This window comes from Grus americana, chromosome 5, assembly GCF_028858705.1.
Source record: "Grus americana isolate bGruAme1 chromosome 5, bGruAme1.mat, whole genome shotgun sequence".
NCBI lineage: Eukaryota > Metazoa > Chordata > Aves > Gruiformes > Gruidae > Grus > Grus americana.
Window position 1 is genome coordinate 40854133 of NC_072856.1, and position 18386 is coordinate 40872518.

The following is an 18386-nucleotide window of genomic DNA, read 5'->3' on the forward strand; positions in this document are numbered from 1 at the left end:
AAAAAGTACCTGCTCTTCAATAAATCTGTGATCGGTCTCCTGCAGTAAGGGTCCAAGTAAAAGGAGATCATTCTCATGACAAAGGGGTGGAAGCAAGAATGTAGAGGCATCGATCTGGCTATCTGGGACAGTCAAGTCAGCCACTAACTCTTTCAGAACAGCACAGAAGCTTCCTTTAAATTAAAAAAAATATTCAAAATTTTTGGTTAATTACTTGCCACAAGTAAATATGGGAGCAAGATATTTATACTGAAATAGCTACATCCATCTAATGTTTTTCTTAGGTCTTCAAACAGTTAATTGGAGAACACAGTTGCTAGAGGGGAAACAACAGAGCACTACCTAAGATAAGCAAACTAAGCACATACAGCAATCTAGAAGCTGAAAAACAGAGACTTTCACCTTTACAGAAGGCATAATGCCATACAACTGCTAATACAGCAAGTTAGTTATATTTACAATTAAAGTAGAGGAAAAAAGGCAGTTACAAGCACAGACGTATTCATACTACAAATTTCCTGAAAATTAATGCTGTGGAATGTATTACATAACCATGCAGGAATACTTGGACTTGGCAAGCAGCTGTAATTTAAAACATCCATAAGTTTAATAAATCACCAAAAGCTGCAGAATGTACTCCCCTATTTCAGGACCTGGCGCTCAAAAAGCAAAGCATAAGGAATTTACTGTAGGTTACATTATGATAATTTACTCTGGCAGTTAAACTTTTCATGTATTTTTGTAAATAATATTTCAGACAAGATTGTGCATTATACACAAACAACAACATTAGGCATTCCGAGTCAGACTATTTTAGGTTATTAAAATAGGCCCTGCAGTGAGAGAACATTTCCAGTGTGGAAGCACATGTGATGAAAAAGGTCTGGCTTATCTGGTAATTAAGTTGTGTTGAAAAACACTGTAGAACTGATCTTAAAGAATATACACACTCTTTATGCAAATATTACATAAGAATTTACCTCCAGAGCATTAATATTGCAAAGTCAAGTGCTCATGAATTGGGAAATATCAGCATTAAGGGGGGCTTAAGTCCACATATCCAGTTCTTCGCATTCAGTTTTGTTGTTAGATGATCACACAATTACCCATTTGCACTGAAGCTGCTTATAATTTTTCAACACACAGAAGTTCTGACTTCCACTCTCCTTCCCCTCAAACTCCTCTCTCCATCAGCCTCTCTCCCCTGCACGCATCTGTTGCTTAAGCTGCCTCCCTAACTAATTAGCAAGTATATAATTTTTCCCAAAATGCTTAACTCAAATCTAAATGCAAAAGGTTAGCACTATCAAATATATTCCAAGATGCACAGATAAGTGTGTGAAAGGGACAGAAATTGAGTCTTATGAAAAACACAATAATTAAAAACAACAACTAGAAACTGTTCTTTCATTAATTATCACAGATGCCAATAAAAAGAAATTGAAAAATCCCTTTTCTATGAAAACAGCTTTCAAATAAAATTCTATGGAGATACTCAGCAATTTTTAAACAAATTAACATTTATTTTAGTCCGAGACACTTGGCCATCCTCAACATGTCAAATAATATTATCCCAATGTAAAGCAGTTCAAAATTTTGAGCCAGAATGCTGTTCCAGCATTCTAGCTATTCATCTTATCCTATTAAGAAAGATAAGTGAATGCTTGTATTCAATTTTATGGTTTAGACAGTGGAACATATCAAGCACAAAAAACTGAAGAATGAAAAGAACTCTAATGAGTTGTCTGACAAAACACATTAATTTCAGACCACAGAAAACATCAACAAATCTAATAATCAAAATTCAAACTACTGAAATGATTTGTGTGAAATTATCATATTGGACACTATAATAATTAACATTTGTATATCAACTCACAGGAAAAAAAGTTTTAGCCTCAAAAACATGAGCACATCAGCATCCAAAACTAATGACACGTGAAAATGATCACAAATATAAATCATCATCATCATCTTAGAAACAGGGCCTGCTTTTCCCAGCTTAACAAGTTCATACTTTGCATCAGCTAAATTGCAAAGTCTTAATCCTTCACACATCATGGAAGACAGGACTGAGAACCTGCTAAATATTTTTCACTGATGTTCAAGTTAACCCAATACATTCTTTTCATATGTCATTTCTGAAATACTGCAAAAAATCATCTACTACTCATGCACATTCACAGTAAGCCTTCGTAATTCTGCTGTTTGAGCAGATACTGATTTTTACTGGTGACAGAAAGCAGCAAGAGAAACATTAGAAGCTAAAAGAGAGCAGGAAAGGACCAAGCACAGCCTAAACAAGTCCTAGTGTCTCCAGCCTCAGAAATCTAAAGGTTTCAGTTGAGAAAGAGGCTTGGAGCTATGAATAAAGAATCTCTTTTCAACTATTTATTTTGCTTAGTATTTTGTTTTGTTCCTCTTCTGCTAAAGAAAAAAAGCTTTGCACATTATTTGCAAATACTAAAAGCTTGAATTACAACTCCTGGTATATGTCCCCATCACCGATTTTCTCAAAAAGAAACAACTTGCATGTTTCTAGCCTCTGGCTTACTACCCAGATCGAAGAAAATTTAAAGAAAATAAAACCGTAAACTGGAGACAGCTTCTCATAGTTTGTCACCCTGAGCCATGCAACATGTACCATGGCTGTGCAACACAAGAGTACACCTACTATTCTTCCTAGTGATAATGACTAAAATTAGACATCAAAAAACCACCCTGGGTTACATAATCATATTGTTCCATAATCATCAATTGTATTCCAAATATTTAAAAAAAAACCCTAGTATTTGCAAAGACACATGCATGAAGCTGTCATACTGGAAATAATATGGAAATAAAGGTATTTGTTTCAAGCTTTACCTTAAAACCTTTTTTTTGCATTTCTAAATGATACATACTTACATGTTAAAATATATAACAGACCTTGAAAATAAGCTCTGGCAATATATGCATTTTCATTCTTTCCCCAGTCTCATACTGCTGTTTTACAAACAAGTGAACAACTCTGAGACTACATCTGTCAAATTACTGGTTTGATTCTAAGGTTATTTACAAAGCTTTCAGCAGGGTGACCGCTTATTTATAAGCTTTTAAGCTTTTTCTTTATTTATTGGTACTAGATTGCAGCATCTTCAGCTAGGATGCTCTCTCACAAGATTCACTTTACAGGTCACATTGTAAAATACTGTCTATTTTTCAATAAAGTTAGACCATATGCAAAACTGCCAAACCAACCAAAAAAAATCACCAAAACCACCAAATATCTGTATTCTATAAAACATTGTCCCTGTAATAAAACAGCCAAAGAAGTAACTTGCTGTAAGGGATGGAGGTATTATTTTCAGTCTTTTTAAGTCCAACTCATAAATGAGTATTATACACTATGGTTCAAATGTTATATACAGACTTCTAACGTGGCAACAGCTTTAAAGCAAAGGTCAGGGATTTGTCCTTATTAAGATTCACTTAGCAGTTACCACTAGATGGAGCAGATTATTTGAGTAAGGATTCTCCACAATGCAGACGACACAGCCAATTCAGTGGCTGGGGCCCATATTCTTTCTGTCCTGATGAAATACCCCGTACTTCTTTTTACAACTGTCAAACACTCCGATTTCTTATGTCAGTCCACACAGTGCTCTATGGCAAACTACATTTACGTGACAATTTAAAGACAACGAAGATATTTAATGTTTTAGTTGAACTGTTAGATCTGGCTAACTACAGTGCATAGTTATTGGATTAGAGGATTAGATTTTCAATACCACTAGTTATGTTCTGCTACAGAAAAGTGACCCTATCCACAGATTTTTTTGAAATTTGTCTTCGAATACAATTTTTTTATCCACAATCTGCACAGGATCAGATTAATATATCTGTAGTATACACATCTACTTGAAGCAATTAAACTAAATCATTTTAATGGACTATATTTAATTGGTTTATGCTAAGATTATACCTTTTGGACTTAAGATTCAATGGAAAGTAAAACAGGCATCAAAGCAAGTCAGTTCTTCAAGTAGTTTAAAATTGCAAGGTTGTCTATCTTGAAGTTTCAACTAAAAATAGGACAAAATTCTGTATTTGTAATAGGAGAGGGGAAAAAAAGATCATGAACACTAGCTTTTCAAAATGATAGGGACTTCACTACACTTTCATCAAATTAGAATAGGTGGAACTACTCCTTGCTAGCTGAACAAAATCTTAAAAGTGACCCTATGGTATTTTTAACAACTATCTCTTTGTAAGGAAATACGTACCTTCATAGGTCTTTGGAGGCAATACTGCTAGTAATTCATAAAGTTTATGTCTGAAAACCGTTGATGAAGTTTTTAAAGAATTTCCATATGATTTACATATTGAAGAAAGCCTTAAAATACAAAAAAGCACATCAGAGATATTAAAGACTTTAAGCATCATGCAACACTCTGGTTTCATTTGTACTACTCTGCTGTATACTTCTAAAATCTATACACATTATAAGTACAGCTTTGATTTGCATTACCAATAGTAGAAGCAAAACAATTCATTTCACATGTTCTGACAGAACCTCTCTGTTCTCCATTCCCAGTCATTACTTTTATTTAATACTAGAGAAATAAATAAGGCTTTCTATTGCCTTTAATTGTACCTCTATTTGTTACAATTAACACTTTTGTGGATGTATCTTTGTAAAATTAAGTTTAGAGCCTAAATACATTAAATCACTACATATTCTGAAGGCAGAAATTTAAAAATTATAAAACCTCTTCCCAGCTTAGCTCTGAATCTAAATATAAAAAATACCCATCCCTAAAACTTTTTGTCCGAGCGTATTCTTGAAAGTTTATTTTATAAAAAAAATGATCATGCTTAAACACAAATGCATATGTTTGATTAAAAAAGTAGAATAAAAACACTGATTTAACAAAAGCATGCAATAATTTCTTCCCTATCTTTTTTTAAATGATACTGGAATCTGCAAGACACATTATGTCAGCTAAAGTCTTCAGATATACAGCTGCATTCTATACTCTAATTTTTGTAGTTTGAAAAGAAAGTTCTTTAGAAAGTGCACTAAATCAAATACAAGATTACTCTGTAGCTTTTCAAAACCAGAGCTCGTTTAACAGTTTGATACATGCACTTACTGTGTCAATAAATCAACAGCACTTGGGAGTGGAAGAAGTAGTCTCTGAACAACTTCATCCGTAAGAAGACCAGCACAATGGGAAACAAAGCTTTTGATAGCTAGAAAAGGAAGTGGATTTTAACTTATTTAGTGTGAGATATCTAGAAGAAAAAAATCACATTAGTGAAGTAATCACATTATTACCTCACTAGTAATTTAAAAGTAGAAGAAAGCATGAAAAAAAAATTTAGGCATTTTGGCCAATAATTTAAGAAACTGACAAAAATCTTGAATGAAAAAAGTCATATTTACAGAAGCACTGGTTTAGTGTCTCAGCTTTGATGTTCATACCCTGACTTTTAATTGCATATATAAATGTAAGCATTTTTTGCTTTTTGTTACGAATTGAGTTATGGGATATAATTCAACTTCATAATAATTCTGTGATACTAATAAAAAAAGAAAAAAAATGGGAGAAGGATGATGATCAGATGACCTACTGCTTACTTTGCTAGTTTTCTATTTAAATTTAGCTTAAGTACTGTACTTTAAGAAATATCTTATATATACATAAGTATTTTTCATTATTTACAGAAAATTAAACTTGAATTAGTAGTTCAGAAAGCATTTAGAGAATATACAGTACTAAAGACCTATTTCCAAAAAGAAAAGAAAATATTTAAAGATTGTTTAGGCTAGTTCTAAAATGAAATTACTATTGAATTCCACATTTTCTGATAGATTTTAATAGTGAGGGAGAGAGGGGTGATCACTGTACTAAGGTTCACATTTCTGCCATGCAAAGGACCCTTTAGTATATGACTGAAACACATTAAGTATTTAAAGATCACTGGAGTCATGCCTTGGACACCCAAATTCACAATATTTCATGATGAAAAATTGCAACATACCAGCCAGCAGCCAAATATGCAGCACTCTTTACTGGCTGAGCATTGCAACTTCCTTATTGTAATTTTTACCTGAGTCTTCCCACTCTCACGGCTGTGTTTGACTCACTCACCAATTCTATTTTGCTTACAGTAAGTCAGCTATTAGGAAACTGCTATATACCAAACACAATAGACTGTATAAACAACAGAAGGTACCCTGGTTTGGGCCTTCATTCACTACTGTGATATGTATGTTAAACAACAGAAGAGAAGTACCTTCCTGATACCGTTTACTGCTTGGAAATCAACTGATCAGAAGAACAAGAGGAAAAGCCCTCTTGGATTTTTTGTTTGTTTTTTACAAAAATGAAACACATGCATATAGATATAGATATATAGGTAAATATATATATACACACAAGCATGTATGTTGGGAAGTGAATACATCCTTCACCATGGTGATCTTATTAATGCTTATAAATATCTAAAGGGCGGATGTCTAGAGGAAGGGGCCAGACTCTTCTCTATGGTGCCCAGTGACAGGACAAGGGGCAATGGGCACAAACTGGAACACAGGAAGTTCCATCTGCATATGAGGAAAAACTTCTTCACTTTGAGGGTGACCAAGCACTGGAACAGGCTGCCCAGAGAGGTTGTGGAGTCTCCTTCTCTGGAGATATTCAAAAGCCGCCTGGGCACGATCCTGTGCAACATGCTCTAAGTGATCCTGCTCTAGCAGGGGGCTTGGACTAGATGATGTCTAGAAGTCCCTTCCAATCCCTACCAATCTGTCAATATGTGAATCCAGTGGGGAAAAAAAAAAAAAAATCAATATGAAGTATCATTGTTCTTTCAGAAGGAAAACCAAACAAACAGCCAAAGTATAAATATGCAGAGAAAGACATGGTAAATCCTGCTTACCACAGAGAGCACCAGCACGACCTTCCAGTGTTACCTGCCAGGTAAACGAATCTCCTCGTGTCTTCTCTGTTTCTAGGTCTTTAGGAGATGATGGAAAGCTGCATTTCCACAGTAACAGCATTCGTGGCAGATGGTGCTGGACAACTGCAGGACCTGTAAGCGTTGACAGTTGTCATACCAGTGTAAGGATTAATAAAGTTAATTTTTCTCTTTGGTTCTTTTATCTATGTTCGCAAAACCATTACACCTACGAGCAAAACTTGATGCTACTTTCCCAGCCATCAAATACATAATTTCTCAAATGTTTACTGTCTTGGTACTTGATTTTCCAACATAACTACATACCCACTGGCACATTTACAAGTATGTCACCAAGCCAGCTATAGTTTCTGTTTTACTAAGTACAGACCATGCGGATCACCAGCAGATGTAATAAGCAATAGTGATATTCAGAAAAGCAAACATTTGTTATAGGTTAATGTACAAGGTGTGTTTTCCCTTAGCTAAGAAAAAACTGGGAGCTGTTGGGCAGAAGTAATAGCTGAAAACATGAAAGGTGCCTTAAAGATATGAACAAAACAGATAAAATACATTCTTTATGAGTAACTTAGTGATCACAATCAATAATCTGACCACTAATAAATATCAGAAAGTTCCCTAAGATTTCAAATGCCTGACAAGAGGGAAATATAAATGACAGGCTCGTTTTGTTCTGGGATAGATCTTAAAAAATATCAGTGTAATTCTTCATGACTACAAAGACATTTGGTTAGACTGACTTTGAAATATATCTTCTACATTTAATTAATGGCAGTCCCACCCAGTCACTGTTTGTCAGACATTGTTCCAAATGAACTAGTAGCAAATTTGGAAGAAATGACATTTTTATTTTAGAAAGTTTTTCTAAAGATTCTGATTTACGTGTGTTTTTTAAGAATTATTTTGCAGTGGTAAATTAAACGAAACATCACAAGAACTAAAGTCAGAGAAAGAACACAGAACAGCTTAATTTAGTTTAAGAAAAATTGTAGAAAGCTACTACCTAATGTCATGAGGGCTGCTATCAGCAACCATCCAGCCTGTGTTCGCTGCAGTGAAATGCGACTGTTCTGGGAAGCAGAACACAACAAATCCTCTGCTACTGTCATGATTACCTTCAAAGTTAAAGAGAAAAACAGAGCATCAGCATATTAGTAACTACCAAATGATTTTTCCATACTGTTTGCTGTGATACTTAATCCTATGTCAGTGTCCCCAAACAGAATGCCATCTTCTTATCATACTATAGCAAGAAACTCAGGCTCATGAAGTTGCAATGACCAACTTCAGTGTTAGTCTGGGATGGCTTCAACAGTTCCTGTGCGATACTAGGTAAGTCACTTCGCTGCTTTGTCCCCTTCTTTTATCAGCAGTAAAATAAGAGCTGATAATTATCATGGCAATATGTGTGGCAAGCATAAAAGTGTTGCGATATTCTGTTTATGCCACTATGTAGAAAAAGGTTAGCATGAGACCTACAAATTAGAGCTCAGAAGAAGTGGTGAAAAGGGTAACGATCTTTTGATCCCTGTTTTAGAATAAAAAAATAAAATCTATCATTCTCTCTGACAGTTTTTAATCAACAAATGGTATGACTAAGCAAACAAGTTGGAATGGTATGGTACAGTTAGAACTAATCTTCTCTTAACTTCTCCACAAGAATTGCACGTGCCTACTATCATGTGCTAAATGCAAGGTGACAATCTGCACTTGCTACCAAAGCCTAAGCTACCTAGAATTTACATGGAGGAACACACAGGGTGTCCATGGACAATTACCATGCTATGGCTACAACTTCAAAAAGTATTGTGCAAATGGTTTCCTTCAATTATGTTTCACATATGCCAAAAAAAAAAAAAAAATTTCTTACATCTTGCATTATGCCTGGTTGCCAAAACAAACTGCTTGTAAGTTAGTATGACAAGTAAGAAGTGTCATTATCAATAATATCATTAAAAGCCTCAGTACAGCAAATTTCCTTCTACAATTCTTTTGCACAGTATAGACAGCATCCTTCTATAATTTATGTGAAAAATTATACAACTTCATGAAAGTTTGCACATGAAAGTGCTTCACAAAAGTTTGAAATTTGTACACTTCCAAAACTTCACGCAATATTAATGGTCTGAAAATACTAGTTTCCCCAATTCCATAACGCTATCAGATGGTTGCAAATGAAGACATGTATTTTAACAGATTCTTGATAGATTTAAACATTTGATTCTAAAATTAAAACAGCACCCATGTTAAATTTTACTATTAAAAATCACTAACAGCTTAGTATACTTAAATTACCTGATAAACAAGCATCCTAGAAATATTAAATATTAATACAAATATTATATTAATGCATTTTCTAATGATTTTTCTACATACTAGGAGAAACGTCTTATTTTTGAAGGACTTTTTTGAACTGAAGTATAAGCACTGGTATGGAACGCTAAATATATACAAACTCACTACTTTTGGTCTCTTGAATAGGCTCCACCTGCAACTCCAACCACTCTCTCAAAGCAAAATGCATTAATATAAACCAGCTTCTGTCCAGGTCACTACTGTCTGCGTTTGATATTTCCTTTTCAAAACTGCTCTATTTAACACTGGTCTCTTTCAGCTCCTCAGAAGAGGAGCTAGTCTGGAATCTGGCAATGTTCCTAGGAGAGAACGGAAAAGGGCCTTTGTCACTCCTCCGTTCACCCCCCTGCCAGCTCAGTACAGAATACAGTGTTTCTCCCACACTTTTCTGTGCCCTCCCATACCTCCTCTCCTGGCCCTATATCATCCTATTCTATTCCTCTAAAAGAAATCTTTGTTAAGAATTAAGTTTCTGTGTTAAACAGAAACTTTAGCTCAGTTTAGGTGTATAGTATTTGAATGGCACTTCTCATCTATATAGCTGGGCAAACAATACTCATTTTATTCTCACCCCGTGGTCTTTTGGTAATCACAAGGAAAAGTTTTTAAGAGCTAAGAAGAACAGGCTCCTTTTTTACATTTATAAACTGTTTTATCAGCAGTTGGGACTTGGAATGTTGAGAACTGTAACTAGCAATGTCTGTTAAGGAGCGGCATGGAACTGTTAGTACTCAACCGCGCTGAAAGGGTGGGCTGGAATCACTGCAAGGGACATTTTTCCTAACGTACTAAAGCATTCATTTCATCTTACAGTGGTGTAATAACAAGAAAAAAACAACAATCCTTGTGTCAAACCGTGCCACTTCTACTCCAATGTCCACTGGCTCTGAAACAGGTATTTTCAGAACCAAGAATCTAAGATTCTACATTATGCAGAGAATTAGCATGTAATACTGCTGAAATGTCAGCTTTCTCATTTCAGCCAATGTCAAACTGGGCCGGAATTGCAGAAGGTTTGATCTTGCTGTAAAGAATTTAGTTTGAAATTCTGAAAAACCTAACTCTACTCAAGAAATGCTTTCTCCAGGTAAAGCTTTTGTTAGACTGTTCAATTTAAGTCCTTACAGCTCCACAAAATTGACCTCTGTCCCAAAACAAACTTCTCTGTTAACAAACTTCTCCATTAGAAAAAGGTAGCAGCATGAGTGGTTAATAGAGTCATTACTCACATTTCCTGAGAAATTCACAATCCTGACACATGTGAGAAAAACACTTGCTTTTTTCAGTTACGGTATGCTTCAAAATCCCCTTCTTGAGGAAGAAAATCTCTCACTAGTGTATTGGGTTATGTGATCACGCCATAAAGAATACATGCAAATACTACTTCAAAAAGATCAAAGAACTGCCTATAAGTAAAGTATTCAGACTGTACCTTCCCTTTTCCATGCGGAATTCCTAAAGGGCTGTGTTTTACTGCACCCAGCAAAGCAGCAACAGCAAAACTGTAGCCAGTTACTGCTTCTGGGGAAGATTTCAGTGCACTAAGACGTTCAATGCAACGATCCAATAGTAGGGACACATAGGAGGGCAATGCTACTGCAATACAGCGTAAACACCAAGCCGCTGTTAGTCTAACTGAAATGCTGGGGTGAAGAATGACAGAAATTACTGCTTCCAGAACTCCTGAAAAATAAAACGCATGAACACACTTAAGAAATAGGCAAGCAGATTGTCAAGAAGGCAAAAATGTATACAGAGGACTGGTGAACATACCACTATCCAATTTCTGTACTTCTCTTTAAAAAGTATTATTGGTTTTTATTGTGAAATATTTTTTATCAAATTTAAATACTTCAGTAGTTTTCAAAAAGAGTTACCCTGCATGAAAAGTAACAACATGGAGAAAACCTAACATATTATACAGTTATTCACCAACATGTATAGAAAATATCTGTAAATATTCTCAAAGAAACAGAAATCCATGCAGTGGAAACAGATGTCCACTTGAACCCATACAGAAAAAAAATTCTCACTGCAGCTAAATGAAAACAATAAAGGTAGATGAAGATACCCAGCTCAAACTGATTTACTGTAAACATTACAAAGTGTTGGACTTCAAATACAACCCTTAATGGAGTTAAATTCGATGCTGGTTTGTTTGTGGGGTTTTTTTTAATTAACATACTAGTATCGGTTGGAGAAGATACAGAACTCTTTGGGCAATGCCTGAAGATTTCCTACAGCGGGAAAGTAGCCAACTTCCCCCCCCCCCCCTTTTTTTTTTTAAACTTTAGTGAAAGAAAACAGAAAACACTAGAAGAACCAAGGAGGTCCTGGTGAGGAGGCTGCACACCAAAAGAAAGGTTACTATAGTCAGTGCCAGATAAAGGATCCCAACAGACTTGAAAGAATTGACAGTCTAGCCATAAGAAATCAAAGACCACCACAGTGAACAAAGGACTATATTTTGTACTCTGGTTCACGAAATAATTCGGGGCTTGTACCTGTACTGGAGTCTTGTAGTAACGGTGCTGCTGTAGTTCCTAAGCCATGGATGAGACTTCCAAGTTCCTGAAGTGCACACACAAGCACATGCTGACTTGCTGTTACATCTGTTGTACTAATTCTTGTTTCCAAGTTACTGTCACTCGTTGCAGCATCTGAAAACATAATATAGTAAGATCCCCATGAAATCATGACCAAAATGAAACAGATTGGAAAAAGGATTTTGCTGTTACAAGTTGTTTATATTACCAAATGAGCTTTTATTTTTATTACTGACCAAACTGTTTTCATAAACAGTTTACCTTCACTGAGACAAGTACATTTCTATTACTCAAGTGGATAATGTAGTAATGTCTGTGAGGGCAGGAGGGTAGATAAAGATGAGCAATTTGGTGATTTCCATTTTAAGTGATGGGAAACAGTGGCTAGTAAGAAGCATGCTATTCTCAGCCTCACTGAAAGTGACTTGAAGAGGTCATGCTTTGATATAGCTTGCTAGATTTTACTACATGGTAGGAAAAAAGAAAGGGAAGGAAAGAGTGAAATAGTGCGAGAGCAAGTGAGCCAGACGGTGGGGGTGGGGAATAAAGAAGGTGGGAAAAATCTGGAGTTTTTTGAAGGTTCATTTTTTGAGACACAAATGATTATGTCAGTTTAGACATTTAACATTTAGATATTTAACTAGGATATAATATGCAGCTGTACACCAGGGGACAACTGGTTATGCTCAGCATTCTTTCTTTTCCCCTACAAGGACAATGGTGGGAGATCAGCAGCTTTTTTTGGAAGCTGTGTACAAACCTTTATTTATCATGCAAGAGATTTGTTTTCTTCAGGAGAAATGCTCATTTTGTAAATTATGAACAAATGCTTCTTTTTTGAACCATCAGTAGTGTCAGCTGCTTTGAACAGGAAGGCAGAATCTGGCTATATATTAACTGCCAATTTAACTTAATTTACAATACTGCCTATATTTTATTACTGCATATAGTTATTATTTTATTATATTGGTAATTGGTTAAAATGATATTTGCCAGGGAAGAAGTGTTAGGAAAGATGTTTACACTTGTGTGGGTACACACATGCAGAAACAGACACACACAAACAAATAACCAGCCCAAGCTAAAAACAAAGCAGTCCATCAAAAGCCTTCTACATTATTATTGTAATAAAACAGCACCATATATTCTATTTCTGCAGTCTCTGGATTAGGAAATTGGACAATGACTTAAAAAAGGAAAAACAGAGGCTCAAATGGATAATCTTGTTAGACCCATACCCACAACTTTCTTCAGTTTCCAGATGGCCTGACAAATCTCCTTGGCAGCTGCAATTTGAGCTTTTTCCCCAAGAAGGCCTCCTACAGTAGCTCGAAGGATAAATGAAACACAGCGGCGACAGCCGATAGCATCCATCTGACTCTGAATAGCCTTAGGGTGAGACTGAGACACGAGATCTAGAATATGGGAAAGGAAGGCAGAGAAGTTCCTTTCAAGCCATCGTGCTCCTAATGTAGAGACAAATACCACATATGCCTGGAAGAGATTTGAAAAGAAGCCATATTTTAGAGCAAAATCATCTGGAAAACCACTGCCAGCTATCCCACATACCTCTTTTTTTTTTTTTTTTTTTTTTAAATCTTTGCACATTGCCACAACTAGAACGTCACTAAACTGAGATTACTTATACATTTATGCAACCATAAATCACGTACGTTCTCACTTTCAGGTAGCTGCGATTTTTTTTTTTTATCTATTTAAGTAATTTAAATTACCATCAAAACTGTACTAGCAATATTGCAGCCTGCTTTGACTGCAAGTTAATTCAAGCTGCTTGCCCACGTTATTTCATTCCAGAGTGTGAGAAATGGCAGTTTACCCTGCACGGGCACTTGTTATGTAAAACATTGCGTTTGGTCTCACTCAACAACAGCTTCCAGCTATTTAACATTCTGCACATGGAACCCAAATTTAATGTATGAATGCATTTTAAGAACTACTATGTTACAAAACTATAACCCATAACCCTGAGAGAATTTTGTTATTATAGGCTTTGAATTAGGGAATATTTGCAGCCCCCAAGCACTGCTCTTCATCTCAATGAATTTTAATTGTTTGCCTTGCAATGGGGGTACCATAAAAAGACTATGTTTGTCACAACAAAGAGAAAGAATGCAGAGTCACTTTACAAATCTAATCACCACAAGACCATTTATTTTGCCACATAATACACTCCCTTACAAATGCCTTCCATATGCATGTGCTGGATTTTTTAAATGAATAGATGTGCGACCATCAAGAAAAGGGAGTACAAATAATGAGAATATGCAAACGAACACACAAAATTCCTCATAAGAAAGTTCACAACTACTACCCATATCAACAAACTTCTATAGTTGCCTCATACATACTTTGCCTCATGTCTAATATTAACAATGGAATTATTTACATAAAAGAAAGAGAAGTACTGTACACAGAGAAATTGTACTATCAGATCCTGTTAGCATCTAATAGCTCTTGACAAATGCTACTTTGGCTTCATAATGTACATTACCCCTGTTTTACAGATTTGAAAACTGAGGAATTTAAAGGATAAATAGACTGGTGAAGAGTCATACTGCCAGGGCCACATTTTGAACTATCTCTTGAACCTGGCTGTGTCTTGAACAAATTTAATTTATTCTTGCATATGTAAGAAATCATCTTAAATGTTGTTGTTCTTTTTTAGTTTATAATAAGCTGCAATTCATATAATAAGTAATACATTTTATAACTGCAAGTGTTTTCTACTCACAGGCACTGATATATGCACAATTTCTCAAGTTTTTCTTATAGAAACAGTGCACTATTTTAACTGTTCTGGTACAGCGTAAGTGTACCATCTAGCACAGGTACTGTTGTGTTAACATAGAAATGCATGAAAAAGGAGACAACCTCCAAAAACCAGTACAAATAGTCAAAATACTGAACTGAAATATCTATTCCTGGAAAACTAATAAAACCACCATGTATATAGAACAGCCTAGGAGTCTGGCATGCATTTTCTAGGCAAATAGCTGTCAAGGTATTATTGTTCCCCAGCTTTTCTGTCTCTCTGCCAGAAGTTAATGCTTCTACCCAGCATGATCTGAGCATAGAAGACAATTTGTGAGCATCTTCTAGCTGTTTCAGTGCAAAGTCTGGCAGCTTCTATCAGTAATTCAAGCTAATTTACCGATTTTTTTGTACTGCAGAAGTTGAAATGCACTGAAAGACTCCCTCACTGGCAAAGAGGACGTATCAAATAGCTATGGCGACTATAATATATTAAAATAATCACAGCTGTTTGATATGTAAGTGTTCATCATGACCTTTAGTCTTGATTCACAGGTTTAACATTTGAATATTTAGGTCTTAGTATGTAAATGCCATTTAAGATAATACTTATGGGAAGAAGCCAATCTGATATTATCTGAAAAATTGATACTGTTTTTACCAGCATGTGGTATATGGTCTGACTTCAGTCCTGCTCAGTTAACAAGATTCTATCCTCTAACTGAGCTTCCTGGAACATAGGAAAACAGGTATTTGGGTTTTCACACTAAATTCTGTTTTCCTTATTTTTCACTCACTTACTCAAAGCAGAACCTTTCTTTCAGAATAGGACGGGGAATGTCCCTATATAGAAGGAAACTATTCCAAGTTCAAAGAATTCTTGTAACTTCCCCCTTTCATTTTAAGACATAAGGTATTAAGTTTTAAATTAAAATTTTAAGCAATGTACTTATTTATATCTCTTACTTGAAATTCATATCACGTGAAGCTTTCACAAGTAATACATATTTAATTCTGAAAATTTCAAACTATTAGGTAAACAATAAGCAACATCAGAAGTATTTTTTCTTTCTAGCATAACTCAAGATGTAAATCCTTATTTTAAATTACATACATTTTGTCACAGATACAAAAAAGGATGAAATAAGAGATATATAGAGCACAAAGCAGTTATAGGAATATTTAGCAATCTCAGAAAATCATAAATAATATAATCCAAACCTGGGTTACTCCAACTCTAACATCTCTGCTGACCGAGCTGGTCCCTTTCAATATATCGCCACTGGCTCGCAGAAATCCACAACTTCCACGCAGAAATCCAGTTCCCAATAGCTCCATCACTTCTTCCAAAGAGATTCTGCGGAAGTTATGCCTGGTAGATGCTAAGAACAGATGTATATCTTAGGAGGAATAGCTCTCTCAAACTTGTTACATTTTTTAAGAAAAGTTTCAACCATCATCATTTTAGAAAAAATTTGCACAAATTCAGTAGCACAATCAAATCCAAATACTGTTTGAGCATAATTTCACAACAGAAACTAAGACATTTTAGGACTCAGTGCTCCAGCAAAAGACAATATTTCTCAAATTTTTCTGCTTCAGCTATCTTTAAATAGTTTAGGCCATCACCCAGTATCTATACATACGTTTACCCTCCCTCAGTATTTACCATCTAATCTAAGCTCCCTTTGCAAAAAGGTCTGTATGGCCTACTCCTACCACCCAAAGCTTCATGTAAGCCCTGACTCTAACTCATTCCAGCTTACCGCCAGACACAGCCCTCTATTCCAAACTCCAGACAGAGTGGATTACCCTTCTGCTATGCTTAGCCAGATAAGCACATAGCTACAGGTTGTCTTAGAAAGAAAAGCATCTCACCTTAGTATTAAATAAGCTCTTCAAAAGAATGAGAATCATAAAATTTGTTTACTATCTTCTAGGAAAATTATTTATCCCTAATTCCTATTCCGTTGTTTTATTTCTTGATAGAAAGTTCATTTAAAATACGTGCTGGAACATGTGTGTGCAAAATTTGCAGTCATCGCAGTAAGTAAGCGACCTAATATTTTCACTGCTTTTTTCATTCACTTCTAACTATTGAAATGGGAAAAGGAATGAGAGGATTTGAGATAATCATGTCCAAAAAAATTTTTAAAAAGCCCCAATATCAGCAGGTTATCAGATATAATGCAGAAATTTCAGGACTATGTACTGCTCCCTCCACCTCTCCACTCCAGCCCCTTCTAGCCCCTACCTAGCTTCTGTCTCATTTATCTTTAACTTCTTTTTAACTAAAAATAACTAAAATAAACAACCAAACAGTTGATGAGCTTCTTATATAACCTTATGTTAGCACTTTAGAAATACAACTACTTTGCTTACAAAGATTAAAGAAAACTACTGAGTCTATAAAGAGTTCAGAGTATTTTTTTTAATTTATTGGGAAAAGGTAAGTGCTGATTGTTTTCTGTAACACAATAATTCTCTCCAAAAGATTCTTAGAAAAATACTTCATAAATCAAGACTTCAGAGTCTCCAATGCAAATACACAGCTTCAAGAATTTTGAAAGGCAGTAAATTGGGCTTAAATGCATGTAATTTTGTCATTTGCTGCTTATTGCACTGAAGGTCTTCTCTGATGCCATTAAAAGCAGAACAAATGGTCTGAATCACACTTACTCTGCATCCTATTATATTTTGCCTAGATTACAGTTAGGCATTTCACTTTGGATCCTAAGATTGGACTAAAAACACCCAGTCTGAATGACACCAAAGATTGGAGATCTTCACTGTGCCAGGATGCTTCAGTTAGATCAAGTACTGTCTGTCAGCAATAACTGTGACATGGTCTGTTGAGCGAACGAAACTGCTCGCTCATTTCTGCTTCTGATCACATTTGTACTGCTAGACAATCCAGATGTGATATTGATGATTGTGGAAAGGATAGCTTTTGAAGCTGTTTTAACTCCTTTGTTTGACAAAGAGACACTCCCTCAAATCTTGGTGCTTTCTACACTGCTTAAATTAACCTTTCCTTTCAATTCCTGAAGCTACTACTTTTTCTCCATACAATAACAATCTTGTAACAGAGAACAACGGTTTTACCAAATATTTTTCCTTGTTTATTATTTTATAAATATACATATATATATAGGTTAACAAAACCAATACAACAGCACTTCACAAGAAAAATGTTACAAAAAAGACCAAACCAGAGATACGAACAGCAGACGAAGCTTACATTGTAATTTTACTTTGGGCTTCAACAGAACTTGAGAGTTTCTGATCATCTGACAGATTTTATTTTTAATTTTTTTTTTTTTTTAACACATGAGGAATCAGCAAACAAAGTACATACTGTACCTGTTGTCTGTTTAGATGTTAGAGCTCTAGCCAATACCGTGCCTAAAAGTTTTGAAACTGCTAATCGTACATCATAATTGGAACCTTCAAAGGATTTAAAACACAAGGTCACAACACTATCCAGGTCTGTACTCCACATAAATACCGCTTCATTCTGAAGTTCAAGAAGACACTAGACAAAAAAGGGAAATAAAAATGTTTCAATGCGGAAAAACACTCAGTACAAATCTTGTTACATAATACACAAGAGTTCTCCCTAATAAAATAAGCATGTTGCTTCATACTAAAATGAATTTTTGCTGCCAAGGCAATATCAAAGAAATAAAAATAACCAAACAATGTATTTACTGCTGTGTTCATTATCCATTACAACATAACTTTATT

General features: G+C 35.2%; 1 protein-coding gene across 8 annotated transcripts in view; it reads right to left on the reverse strand.

Moving 5' to 3' along the window:
- The window catches only part of HEATR5A (HEAT repeat containing 5A), a 67788-nt gene that overhangs the window by 31248 nt on the left and 18154 nt on the right, over window positions 1-18386 (reverse strand). For 7 of the 8 annotated variants that reach the window (XR_008577277.1, XM_054826646.1, XM_054826643.1 and 4 more), the window contains 10 exons: window positions 18003-18174; window positions 15861-16021; window positions 13106-13361; window positions 11826-11981; window positions 10754-11004; window positions 7970-8081; window positions 6928-7080; window positions 5136-5235; window positions 4266-4375; window positions 10-173 (listed from right to left, as the gene is read on the reverse strand). Coding sequence is in view for 7 of the 8 variants with exons in the window: in XM_054826646.1 (XP_054682621.1) it covers window positions 10-173; window positions 4266-4375; window positions 5136-5235; window positions 6928-7080; window positions 7970-8081; window positions 10754-11004; window positions 11826-11981; window positions 13106-13361; window positions 15861-16021; window positions 18003-18174 (1635 nt within the window). In the remaining variant the exon portion in view is untranslated. Of the gene's footprint in view, window positions 1-9; window positions 174-4265; window positions 4376-5135; window positions 5236-6927; window positions 7081-7969; window positions 8082-10753; window positions 11005-11825; window positions 11982-13105; window positions 13362-15860; window positions 16022-18002; window positions 18175-18386 lie in introns of those variants that run through there. The other variant, XM_054826648.1, reaches the window with a different exon arrangement.